The 14,273-nt window shown below is 36.9% G+C and overlaps 1 protein-coding gene and 1 pseudogene across 5 annotated transcripts in view; one reads left to right on the forward strand and one right to left on the reverse strand.

Moving 5' to 3' along the window:
• LOC107705501 (collagen alpha-2(V) chain-like) overlaps positions 1-11,354 on the forward strand; it is a 17,470-nt pseudogene extending 6,116 nt beyond the window's left edge.
• Positions 11,355-12,086: 732 nt separating this feature from the next.
• The window catches only part of LOC107705580 (PTB domain-containing engulfment adapter protein 1-like), a 51,068-nt gene continuing 48,881 nt past the window's right edge, over positions 12,087-14,273 (reverse strand). For 3 of the 5 annotated variants that reach the window (XM_016508909.1, XM_016508907.1, XM_016508905.1), the window contains one exon: positions 12,087-12,647. In XM_016508909.1, coding sequence (XP_016364395.1) covers positions 12,576-12,647 — 72 coding nt within the window. In that variant the 3' untranslated portion in view covers positions 12,087-12,575. Of the gene's footprint in view, positions 12,648-12,821; positions 13,447-14,273 lie in introns of those variants that run through there. The other 2 variants (XM_016508908.1, XM_016508906.1) reach the window with 2 other exon arrangements.

Raw genomic sequence — 14,273 nt, forward strand, 5'->3', positions numbered from 1 at the left:
ACCAACTTAATTGTATTAACAAAAACTAGTTTGGGACTGCTATTTAATAGCCTTATATTATGGGCTGTTTATTCAGTATTAATCATATTCTTAACAGTCTTAACTTTTTTTTTTGTGAAATAAATTTGCTTTGTTTTTGATATATATAGATATATATATATATAAAGTTATATAACTATCTGTCTAATTTCAAAGGATATATTATAACAACTTACATTTTTATCACTTTAATTGTGTTTTCTTAATTTTTAACAGTGTTGAAATGTTACATTTACCAGAATGACACTATTTTGGGCTTGCCTGCTATTCTGACATTTTAGCTTCCCCTATTTGTTAAAATCAGGGAAAATCTTTTAAAGATTTTTTGCTCTAATTTTTTATATATTTTTTTTGCATTAAAGTTAATTGGTTGCTAGAAAACTCATTGGGTTTGTATTGTAAGTCCAAGGTTATTCAGCCTTTTCTCTAAAGTGAGAAATATAATTTCCATCACACACAGTGTCAAAACTCTTGGTATTAGACATTACATTGAAAGCCCCTTGAAGGATGATGAAGGCCACTGACTAGATCTTTATTTCAGGATGTTATAAATGTTTTAATATAGATGAAGCATTATTTGAAGACATTTCAGTAGACAAATTCCAGTGCATGTAATGGATGAAACCCAATAATATTGCAGTATACATGTTAAAATGTATACTGAAAAGAATGCATAAGACAAAGAGAGACGAGAACGAGGTGTGGCGGTGAGGACCCGGGAGAGAGAGGTTACATATACCTTCCTAAAAGAGGTCTTTAAACTCCTCAGTGGTTCCTCTGGGAACTTTCTTGGGAAAATTAGATGAACTAAACATGTCAACTCACATCCTTCTGGAATTAGCCTTCTAGATTGGCCAACTGTTATGGCTGAACAGCTCCAAATCACTTTGTCACTATATTTAAAATAACACTCTTTGAGTTCTGCCACCTCAGTTTCTGATGCGGATGGTGTTTTTTTTTCTTAGGGAGCACCAGGAGATGATGGGAATCCAGGTTCAGCTGGGCCTACGGGAACCAGAGGTGCAGCAGGACCCATGGGTCTGCCCGGACCTAAAGGCTTCAGTGTAATTCCCTATTATATGTATATTTATATAAAAGTCATAATATGATATTCTAAATATTATTGACATGTGTCATATTGTATATCTCATAATACTTTCGAAGCAAAGAGTATATCAGGGTGATTCTTCTATTAAGGGGACTTTCTGTCCCCTAGAATGATATATATATATATATATATATATATATATATATAAAGAATGACACTATTTTGGGCTTGCCTGCTATTCTGACATTTTAGCTTCCCCTATTTGTTAAAATCAGGGAAAATCTTTTAAAGATTTTTTGCTCTAATTTTTTATATATTTTTTTGCATTAAAGTTAATTGGTTGCTAGAAAACTCATTGGGTTTGTATTGTAAGTCCAAGGTTATTCAGCCTTTTCTCTAAAGTGAGAAATATAATTTCCATCACACACAGTGTCAAAACTCTTGGTATTAGACATTACATTGAAAGCCCCTTGAAGGATGATGAAGGCCACTGACTAGATCTTTATTTCAGGATGTTATAAATGTTTTAATATAGATGAAGCATTATTTGAAGACATTTCAGTAGACAAATTCCAGTGCATGTAATGGATGAAACCCAATAATATTGCAGTATACATGTTAAAATGTATACTGAAAAGAATGCATAAGACAAAGAGAGTCTATGATAATACATTTTGTAATTACATTTTTATGGTCAGTTATAAAGTTTCATGTGATGATTTTCCCCTTTATCTTGTTCCTATTATGCAATTAAAACAAAACAAAAATTCTGAATATGTAGGGTGATCCAGGGAAAGCAGGAGAGACAGGATCACCAGGAGCTCCAGGACAAAGAGTGAGTCCTGGCTTGCAATTATGGTGCAACATTGTTGTGGCAACCTGAAAACATACTGTAACTTTTCACAACAAGCTATTTTAAATGTCATTCTCTTTTTGTGTAAATGCTTCTGTTGTAGTATTTCAGATGGCCTGTCAGTGCTGGTATTGTATAGCGTAGTGATTTAAAAGTCAAGACAATCATTATGATTTGATATGATGGTTATTATTCCTGCAGGGACCTAATGGAAAAGATGGAGAAGAAGGTCCAGCTGAACTCCAGGACCTCCTGTGAGTCTTCCAATCATTTAATGCACATTTATGGCTATTTACAGTTTCTGTATATTTTTGGTTGGTTGATTTCTCAGCTATCTCAAGTAATACATCTGAGTGGTACATTATTAAGAGGAGGAGCTTACTACAATACACGGTTGGGTTTATTGTATTTCTTTTCAGGGAGTAGCAGGAAAGAGAGGAGAACAGGGACCTCCTGGACTAACTGGCTTCCAAGTATGTTCTTATTTCTTCGGCTATGGTTCCAGTCAGAGATGACTTTTAAACATGACCCTCACTGTCCACACACTGAAGATAACATGGTTCTCAACCTTTTTGCCCCCAAGGCCCCCATAAGGAAGCATTCCAGGGCCCCCACACAAGACTTTTTGACCACAGAAAAGCATAAAACTGATTAAAAACAGCTTTTGCCATTTGTAGTAAATTCCCATTCATAGCAAACATTTAAGAGTGGTGTAATATATCTAAAATCTAAGGAGGAGAATGGGGTTCCTCTTATGGTTCTACAGATCACCATTTGACAAAGGTGCTGTATAGATCCTTTGATTTCGAGTCAATTAACCAATTTTAGTGCTATTTAGTACCATTTTTGTTAAGAGTGTATCGTAAGACATTTTCTTTGATATTGTCATATAAATGAGTTTGATGCACTAAGATAACAAACTGCACGTTTTTGGCCTCAAAGCTTCCTCCCTAGTCCAAAAAGACAAAATCAAGCAAAACCAGTTCATTGTGATATCCTAGGATTTTTGCCCACATTAACAATGACACTTATTTATTTGTCTTGGCAGGCAAGGTCATAGAACACATAAAAAGTGGGAAAATCCATCAAACATTGTATTGCTCCTGGTTGTGTGTAGCACCTGCTACTCTGCACTAAATCATTTTTTGGTATGGATTTGACTAACAGTACACATGGACAAAAATAAAATAATAAAAACATATAATCCTTAAATATTTCACATATCTTTAAGTAAATTTGATATGATTTATTCCTGGAAGAGTTACATCATCTTTTATTATCCTAAATTGTAGGGTATACCTGGACCCCCAGGCCCACCAGGAGAGTCAGGAAAACCAGGTGATGAGGTGAGTTCATAATTTCTTTGGACTCTTTTACCTGATCGCTGTATTCTGGTCTTTACTGCATGTCATTTCTGCTGGTGAGGAAGAACACAAATTGTCTGAGATTGGGAATTATTAAAGAATCTGACTTTTAATTTTTCCCCTCAGGGTATCCATGGAGAGGCTGGTGGTGCAGGGCAGACTGGTCCAAGGGTAAGCCTATTGTACTTACACTGCAGTGTATCAGTGCACAGCATTTAGAAGTGCACATAAGCAATCTCACATTGTTTTTATCTGTCGTTTTTGTAGGGTGAACGTGGAACCCCAGGAGAGAGAGGTGAACCTGGATCTAATGGTTTACCAGGACTCAAAGGAAGCCCAGGAACCCCTGGACCTGATGGTCCCAAGGTTAGAGCCAGATTTTTAATAATCCAGATTGAAGCCTCTATGCATGCATTTAGTTCCTAAAAGATGACAGAATAACACCACTTGCATAGCTGTGACGAATAAAAGGAATAGATTAACTGAATGCTTTCACCATAGTAAAAACACTTTATTGTAGTTTTGTGGACAACAATATAATAATATTGACACACGTTAATGGCTGTGCAGGGTAAACCAGGTCCAGCTGGAATTGTTGGAGAAGCAGGACCACCAGGCCTACAGGGCATGCCAGGAGAGAGAGGGATAACTGGACCAGCCGGGCCTAAAGGAGGAAGTGTGAGTGTGGCTCTGAGAGATAAGAGAAAACAAAGCTTTATCAAAGGCTTTGGCACATGTTAAACATTTGCACATGCATAACAAATACAGTATAGATTTTAGTTTCATTCTTTGCAATCAGTGCAACAATATTGCATATATTAAATGCCTTGGTGGGTAAAGCTCTGTGAGGCATGGTGGTTGACATATACTGGATGACTCGCTAATATCCTCAGGCAGGAAGTTAATATTCTCTAATATTATCTGTGAAACATTATCTGTGTGGCGCTCTGAAGTAGAGAAGGAAACCACATCTGTAACACATCAAACAGAATTCTCTGTTTTTCTTATCAATTTGCACAAAACCTTGTGTTTTAATACTCTTTATCTGTTTTCTCAGGGTGCAGTGGGTGACAGAGGGACAGAAGGGGCGGCTGGCAATGATGGGGCTCGAGTGAGTGACACAGAGCCATAATTTACTGGAAAAATTTACCCTACCAGTCAATCATTTAGAATTCAGAAATATACACATTCAAATTTTATTATCCATTTCTTAATACAGCAGGGGTTACAAAGAAACTGAATACAATGTCATTGATGTCTGTAGGGATTATCTGGTCCTGTTGGACCAGCTGGCCCACCTGGGGAGAAGGTTAGATTTTTTTTTATTTTTATTTTTTTACTTAAAGGGGTGGTTGATTGCGATTTCGCTTTTTTAACATTAGTTAGTGTGTAATGTTGCTGTTTGAGCATAAAGTTTATCAACTTAGACATACTCAGAAATGCTCAGTTACTTGCTGAATCCTCTTACTTCTTTTGTTCCTCACTTTTGTGGAATCCTCTTTGGTTTTCTTCTTTTGCTAAAAGGGTCCCAGTGGTTTCCCAGGATCCCCAGGAGGTGTCGGCCCAGCAGGCTCTGCTGTGAGTGATTCCATAATACGGATTTAACCCACAAAGCAGTGCTTAACAGCTAGTCCTTCGGATATTATTTGCAATGTGTTAGATTCTTTTTGACCAATAAAACATTTGTGGACTCTTACACTGATATTATTTTCAGGGTCCAGTTGGCGAGCCTGGTCCTATTGGAGCCCCAGGTAAAGAGGGCCCATCTGGGATTCCTGGAGAACCTGGAGGTCCTGGCCGGCAGGGTGAGCGTGGTAACCCTGGACCTGTTGGTAGCCCTGGAGACAAAGGTGAACCAGGAGAGGACGAACTGCCAGTATGTGATACCTTAATACTCAAATTTGAGTTTTTGCAGGACAGTTTTTGGCTTATGTCATTCATATATAAATCATGAAAAATTTATTATTATTAAACTATTTTTTGTTTAATACTACAGAATTATAATAAAATCACGTTAATATTCCATCCAAAACTCATATATTTCTTTAACTTTCTTAGGGCCCAGATGGGCCCCCAGGACCTGCTGGAACTCCAGGGCAGAGGGGACTTGTGGGTCTTCCTGGAATGAGAGGAGAGCGTGGTATGGCTGGCCTTCCTGGACCTGCGGTAGGGCACCACTTCTACCTTCTTGTCATTCAAGCAAATATTTTGAAATTTTTCTGGAATTACATTTCTCAGCCTCTAGTTGGTTGATGATTTAATTGATGCCAAAAGTCAACTTCTTTGACACTTCATCTACTATCTGTTTGGTTTTTCAAGGGTCCACCAGGAAAAGCTGGCGCCCCAGGTTCTCAAGGAACCAAAGGTGGTGCTGGACCAGTTGGTTTGCCAGGAGCAGCTGGACCCAGAGGAGATGCTGGCCCAGAGGTATGAGATGTCAGCGTGAAAAATACACCGTCAAGATTGATTGATAACATATATACAAAACATTACCTTGATAAATTCCTTTTTAAACTAGGGTTTGGCTGGAGCTGATGGAATTCAAGGAGCTGATGGTATCATTGGACCCAGAGTACGAACCCATTCAACATTTGACACAGTCTTATTGAAAAATTGTTTAATCAAATAAAACCAAGTTCAAATGATGTGTTAACTTGCTTTCAGGGTGACAGAGGAGACCCAGGACCAGAGGGTCTTGCAGGTGGTCAGGGAGCACCAGGAACCCCAGGACCTGTCGGAACTCCTGGAGGCCCAGGACAGAGAGGAGATCAGGTTTGTTTCCTGTATCCATTGCTGATACTTAACTGAAGACTGATGTTTCATAAATATATTTTAAAAAGCATTTAGACTGTCTTTTTTTTTTTTGCATAATGTAATGTAACAAAAGCGCTTCTTTAATCTAGTCGGATTTTAAATAGCTATGCTGTATTTTTATTCTATTTTGCTGACAGGGTGCAAGAGGTCCACCTGGTTCTGATGGTCCAGCAGGAACCAGAGGGAAAAAAGTAAGTCTGCATATTTACATACTGATACAGCTAACTTTACATGATCATTTTCAAATATAAAATACAATTTAATGATAGCAAATGAGACTTAAATTAAATGAACTCATAATTCACCCAATTGAGATATTTGAAAAAAGAAAATGTGTTACCTAATGACAAGTCAATTTGTGGAAATAACACAAGGCGAACCTACAACCTGTGTTTATCAACCAAGCGAAAACGTCTTCTAAACAACCTTAGGGACCACAAGGACCAATGGGAGACAAAGGTGACAAAGGAGATGCGGGTGAGAGAGGTCAGAAGGGCCATCATGGCTTCACTGGACTCCATGGGCTTCCTGGAACATCAGTACGTATAACTGACAATATGTCACCTGTAACACAATGCAGTAACTATCTTCTGATAATTATCTGTCAATCATTTCCCTCCAGGGTGCTCCAGGGGATGATGGTGCTATAGGAATCATTGGACCAAGTGGCCAAAGAGTAAGCAACAGATTCAACTATCACTCAACTTTGAATTATCAAAGCACCAGCAATACACGTTCAGTATTAAATTCTGTTCAACATGCATATGTCATTATTAGGGAACCCCTGGCCCTGTTGGTCCACCAGGAAAAGAAGGAGATACAGGTCCACCTGGAGCAGTGGGGGCTCCTGGATCTCGAGGTGCCCCTGGAGATATTGGACCTGAGGTGAGGCATGAGATTGTCTACGATGCATTTTATGTATATTATTAGATGGGATCTCCTTGCTGAAACGGCTTAAACCAGTCTAACGAAGTTTGCTGGTCTTAGCTGGAATCTGGAGAGGTTTTGGGCATTTTTCACATGTAACTAGCTGAACAGTTGTTTGTCCATGCTGGGAAACAAGCTAAACTCGTTGAAACCAACTAAAATCTCAAACCACCGTTGTTTTTCAGCTGGGCTGTGCATTCAATCACCGTCGCAGATGCAACAGAAAATCTACAATTTATAAAGTGTTTCTTTTTCCAACTGCCAATTTTCCATCTTTAATGACCCATAATCAGATACACTTTATACTTCATGACTCATAATCATGATTAATTACCAGATGCTGCTAATGTGATTAGATGTTTAAACACTAATGTTCAGCATAAACAGTATTCGCCCATCTGTCTGTAGGGACCACCTGGAGAACCCGGCCCACCTGGACCCCCAGGTTCTCCTGGCCCCCCTACAGCCGCTGTGGATGACCTTTTTGGAACAAACTTCGACCTTGATGTCGAATCCGAGCCAGAGGAACCTCCACCTCCCCCACCAGAGTTCAACGAGGATGAGGCAAGGCCCAACAACGGATCTGATGCGGTTCGGGTCGACAGTGAGGTTCACTTGTCTCTGAAGAGCTTGGGAAGTCAGCTGGACAGCATGCGCAGTCCTGATGGCACTCGCCATTATCCTGCCCGCACGTGTCAGGACCTGAAGCAGTGCTATCCTCTGAAGAAGAGCGGTGAGTGAGACAAACCGACACGCAGTTTAGAAGTAGCTCAGAATGCTTTAGTTTTACTGACCCTGATCAGGTACAGCATGAATCGCTATATCTTAGTTTTCATTTGTGATACATCTCTATAGGAATAATTCACACAAAAAAAGCAAAGTTCTATAATCATTTACTCACCCTCTTGCCATTCCAAACCCAAATGACTTAATTTTGTAAAAAAAAAAAAAAAGTCAAACCTGACATGATGCATCTTGGCATGCTGTATTTCAATGAGCTTAAATTTAAATTTCGGTCTATTCCAAGCTCTTGTATGGCTTCAGAATGCTTGTAATATAATAAAATGCAAAAATAAGTTATTCGTCATGTTTTGCAGTAGCCCAAACTTTCTTAAAATAAGATAATTCTACCTGATAAGCAATGAAAAACTGCATAAGATATCAAGTGTTCTGTTTAGAGAATGTGCACTGGCAGATTTGTTTAACTGGTTTTAAGTGTAAGCCTAAATTTAAATGAAAAAAAAAAATCAGGTGTAAAAAAAAAGAAAAAAAAAGACAAAATACAGTTTTTCAAAATACATTCCCTGAAAACTTTTAATACGATATGCAATTTTCCATCTCAAGCAAATTAATTTTGTTCTATGGATGTTTAGATATTTGACTGGAAAAGTTGTATAACTTTATGGTGGCTTTTTTTTTAAAACCATTTTTAGAGCCCCTGTTCCCAAAACACTTGTATTATAAGAAAAAGAGCCAATAACTACTTCTGTGTTCCACAAAAGGAAAAAGATCAGATGGGTTTGGAATAACATGAGAAAACCTTATGGTAATAAACATTTGAGTTATTAACAATTTTTCTCAGATTTTCTGCAAACCACTTTGTGGCCCCCTGGGAGTCCTTAGAACACCATTTAAAACCCTTATTTAAATCTTTACGTCTGTGTGTGTGTGAGCAATATCATGAAAAAAAATACTGGAACTGATTGTTACAGGCCTTTAACCACAATCTAACTGTAGAAACAACTTTAACATCTCATTTATGTAATTAACAGTTATGGAACACCAGCAGGCATTGTGTGAGAAAGTAATGTCCTGCCCTTTCAACAAAATTTACAGAGATAATTAGAGTCAGCGCAATAAACAGTGTTCCTAAGCAGAAATAAACAAGAATGGCCTTAATTGGAGGGTAGAAAGACGCTAACCAATATAAAAAGGTTATGTTGTATCTGACAGGAATTGCCTGCATGATTCCCAACCTTTCAGGAGAATTCATATATGAACAGACAAGTTAAAGCAAAGTCCCATTATGTCAGGCATAAAACAAACACAGCATCTCACAGTGAGCATGCTTGTACCCTATTAGGAAACTGATGGGCAGTCATCTGCCGTTGAGCTGAAAATAAACCTGGATAATGATCCAGATCACTTGGATTAGCCCACACCAAAGATTTAGTTACCAATATTCAAAATCCATATGTAGAGAAAAACCACACGAGAGTCAGAATCTAGTGTGAGATACATGATATAAAAAAAAAAAATCATTTTTTATGCCAGTGTATATGTCAGGTATATCAAGTATGACTTCTTTTCCCAATGTATCACAGGTGAATACTGGATAGACCCAAATGAGGGCAGCCCTAGAGATGCCATCCAAGTGTACTGTAACATGGAAATGGGGAAGACATGTATACCTGCCAACACTGCCAGTATCCCACGAAAGAACTGGTGGAGTTCACGCTCCAGCATACCAAAACCAGTCTGGTTTGGAGCAATCATGAACCAGGGGACTAAGGTTAATATGATTACAATGATGACAATTTCAATTTAAATCAAAAAAGGAAATTACGAATAAATAAAGTTACAAATTTTGCCCTGTATAGGACACTAAAAGCATGTCTCATTGTGCAACTACAGTGTGCAGTTAAATTTACTGTATACCCTGACCTTTTATTACTCCTCTTCAGTTCACCTATGGAAACAAAGCGGCACCAGCTAATGCTGTATCCGTCCAGTTGAGATTTCTCCGTCTGCTGTCAAAGGAAGCAGCACAGACCGTCACGTATCACTGCAAAAACAGTGTGGCCTATAAAGATGAGAAGAAAAGCAATCTGAAGAAGGCTTTAGTCCTAAAGGCTTCTGATGGACAGGACATAAAGGCATATAGCAGCAACCGTCTGAAATACACAGTCTTAGAGTACGGCTGCTCTGTACGTTCAGATTTTTTACTTTATATCGTTTGACAACATTTATTATTTACATAAAATGAAAATCAGCGTTGGGGAAGCTACTTTGCAAATTGTAGATTGTTAGACCAAAAGCTAATCATATATATTCAAGTAATTAAACCTTTAACCTTTAAAAAGTAGTTTAGCTACACAACCGTGAAACTTTTTAAGGCAATGTTTTAAATATGTATTTTGATATAACTTATTTTTATTAATAAAGTTTGGAATAATTAAGACTTTTTAATATTTTGAAAGAAGTCTCTTTTTTGCCCACCAAGGAGGTATGTGCTTGATCAAAAATACAGTAAAAGTAGTACAATTGATAAAAAAATACATACATCCATAAAAATAAAATAAAATACCATTTAAAATAACTTTTCGATTTTGTTTGATTTTAAAATGTAATTTATTCCTGTTATGGCAAAGCTGAATATGCCATTCGAGAGCCATTCAGTGTCATATGATCCTTCAGAAATCATTTTAATATGCTGATTTCATTTAAAAGTTTGTGGTAAGTTAGATTTTTTTTTTTTTTAAAGGAAAACATATACTTTTATCCAGCCGACACATTAAAATGATCAAAAGTGACAGTAAAGACAAGTATGTTGCAAAAGATTTCTATAATAAATAAGACACTTCTTTCAAAAAAAATAAATAAAATAAAAAAAAATAAAAAAAACTTAATTATTCCAAACTTTTGACTGGTATTGTACATTACTAAATAAATTTACTAAATTAATACAACCAATTTAAATGAACAATGTACTGTAGCTGTTCCTGTAAATGTTATTATTACATCTACTATTTACGTTCACACTGAAAACAATTAAATTTGTGCTGTTCGGTGCTAGTAGGTGTTCCTACATGACTCAAGTATCAAATTGTATCACATCAGATCACTGTCTACATTTTTACTGGTAGTTTCCGCATTACTTCTATCTGCATTTGCATAAAGTCGTCACATTTGCTCTGCTAATCGCTCATCTCATCTCATTGAATGACTTGTGGTCATTTTGCTTGTTCAAATTGCATCATTTGAATCAGTGTGAACGGTCCTCGAGTTAGTTAGTCCCCAACGCTGATGACAATGTCAAGAATAACAATCTGTAAGTGTTTTCATTTATGTAAAAATGCTACCAATGAAAAATGACCTCACTAGTATTCTTCCTCTTTGTTCTTCCCTCCAGAAACCCAGCGGTGAATGGGGCAGGACCGTCTTTGAGTACCGCACACAAACACTTTCACGGTTGCCCATTGTGGACTTGGCTCCAGTGGATGTAGGTGGGAAAGATCAGGAGTTTGGCATTGATATCGGCCATGTGTGCTTCTCATGAAACCAAGGATAAAAGCATCATCATTTGGACTTGAGCATTCAGCCAATACAGTATTTATTGTGAACACCGTCTGTAAATGCCTTGAGGAATTTCTGACCTTTATTTCATGATGGTTTCCACTAACCTGTGATGTATGAGTGCATTAGAGACTATGGACCCTTTAATTTATATGTTATACGCCAGGTGTTATTAAAAATGTGAGAAAACATTCATTTAAATTAATTCAAAAAGTCATGTTTTACAAATTTGACTGTGCCTTGCCTGTCTAATCTGCAATTTAAGGGTGAACAACATCTACAAAACTACATACAATCATTTCAAGTGGATTTTGAAGGTCAAGTATAGAGAGTAGAGAGATGAGTTTGTTTGTATTGTATTAAAGTGGGATAATTATTCAGGACAGCACATCTGCATTCAATTCCCCAGCAGTTCTCTTCCCAAGCCCGATAACTGCTTTTTGTTGATAGCAAACTGTTGGACAGAAGATTTATTTATACTTTACTATTAATGAGAACTCTCACATAAACCAGTGCTGGTCTCATTAAAAGGCTCATTAGCCCATAATACATGACAAAGAAACTCTTTATCCAGAGGGGGTCAATTGTTTGTAATGAATACCAAATTAAACATTTGAATTCCTTTTCAACAGACCTCCATTGATTTTTGCCATGAACAAATGTCTGAAAACAAGAACTGTTTTCTATTGGTAGAGTTACTGTTTGTGGTTGTTAAAAAAAAGAACACACGGCTAATATAGTGTGCTATCAGTTTTCATTTATTCACCATCAAAGAGCAAGTGAGACGCATTTAACAAATATTAAAACAGCCATCAATGGAAGTAAAAAGGATCTGAACCTCAGCAGTGATCTTGCGCGGTATAAAATATTCTAAACAACTTTTGGCCATGAATGAATGCGTCTTTGAATTTAAACAGTCTAAATTTGGTCAAAACTCTAGAAAATTTCTAGAAAGGGCTAGAGCACATTTTGTTTCTCTCACTTTTTCAACAGTTTCTGTTATAAGATTAAGAAGTTAAAATACACAAATCATAAATAGTATTTACAATCTGAAATGCTGATTTTATCTTATAAAAATAGAAATGACCTCTATAGACATTTTTGAGGCTCCTGCGACATTTCTTTCAAATTCAATTCAAAATCAAATATTTAATATGTGAGGGTTTTGTGGTCAAGAATATATACAAATTCATATACATATACAAAAGGCATATACAAAAATGTATTTTCAAAATCAGCATCGGCTGTCCACCTGATCCAGAGAAAACACCGTCCCCTCTAGAGTCAGTCCCATTTGGAACCCCTCCTAAGCGAAATATAGACACACAACAAGGTCAATGACAAAGCTAAACTGAGCTTTAGATAACACTATATAATAACTTTCATTATTAACATTACAGCAAACATTATCATAATGCATAACAGATCAGCAGTTTATTTACATTTAAGATTTTCTTTAAAATTTTAAAAACCACAGTAAAGTCTGTTTTACATCAGCACTGCAGTGTAACTCCAGCAGCATTTTTTATTTTGTTTCACACTCGATAGTCTAAGAAAGCTGTTCTTCTGCATCTGTGGTTCTGAAATGTTGACTTTCGTGAATGCAGTCGCAATACATGCAGCCAATAAGAATGAGTCTCTATGAGTGCTCATTTTAACTGGATAGTGCATTTCAATGTTTTATTTTTTTTTCTGCATGCGCAATGCAAAATAGGCTTAGGGATGAAACTACATGCAGCTGCACAGTACTGGTAATATGTGTGTGTAAAACAAGTTTTGTAGTCTGAAAAAACACTGAGACAGCATGCATACAATAACCAGCACCACACAGAATCTGCAGATCTAAACACCTGTCATTTCTTAGTTCTTCAAAGCCCTTTGACTCTGATGATTATACTTTTTCACAAAGAAAGGTGCAGAAAATGTAAAAAAAAAAAAAAAAAAGTTGGCCTAATATATTAAGACATACAATAAAACCCAAAAAAATAGACGACACGTGTCATGCTTGTAAATCGAAACGTATATCTTGTAAGACCATATCAAAACACTAGAGGATACATTGTGAGGATCAATCTCAAATGAACATGTACAAACCATCTCTGCCTCTGAGAGGTTGGGGGTGGCATTCAAGGTGAAAGGAGAGATGAAGATAATTTAATTATTCAGGATTACAGGGTTTACAAACACAGAAGTGCAAATGACACTTATTGAGTCTAATAATCTCATAACAGGTATGATGTCCTCAGAAACGGAAACTTCCATAATCCTCTGGATTAATGAAATCAGAATTAAAAACAGTCTAATACAGTGGGGTGAATGCTGCCAGCCAAATACTACATCCTTTAATCTAATAATATTGTCTGCCAATCATGTCGGCTGCTTCTGCTGTTTCTATGTTTATGACACATTACTGAGAGCATTTGTCTTTCCTATATCAAGAATTCTGTCATAATCCTACTTCAAAGCATGTGAGCAACAGGTTCAAAATTATTTACACAAACATTTTTAGCATTCAAATTTGGAGATACAGTGGGTATAGAAAAGAATCACCCCCCTTTAAAATAATCACATTTTGTAGCTTTCCAGCTGTATTAACATCCAAGTGAAAGATATAACACCAACATGTCTGAAAAAAACAAAACAAAACAGAATCACTGATTTGGAAAAAGGATCACCTCTCTCCTAAAAATGACTTGTAAACTCTATAAGGTGTAGCAAATCACCTTCTCAAAGGCACACAAAGCCATTTGACTTTCAACTGTGATCAGCTGTGGTCATTTTGATCAGCTCAGCATGAAAAGAGCTTTCCTGGAGCATTTCAGTCCTTGGTAGTGCAACTGAAGCAAACAATCAACTATGGGTGGCAAGGCACCGTCAAAAGATCTCTGGGATAAAGTTGTGCACAGGCACAAGTCAGGAGATGGATACAAAA

This window comes from Sinocyclocheilus rhinocerous, unplaced genomic scaffold (assembly GCF_001515625.1).
Source record: "Sinocyclocheilus rhinocerous isolate Xijiao unplaced genomic scaffold, SAMN03320098_v1.1 scaffold504, whole genome shotgun sequence".
Lineage (NCBI taxonomy): Eukaryota > Metazoa > Chordata > Actinopteri > Cypriniformes > Cyprinidae > Sinocyclocheilus > Sinocyclocheilus rhinocerous.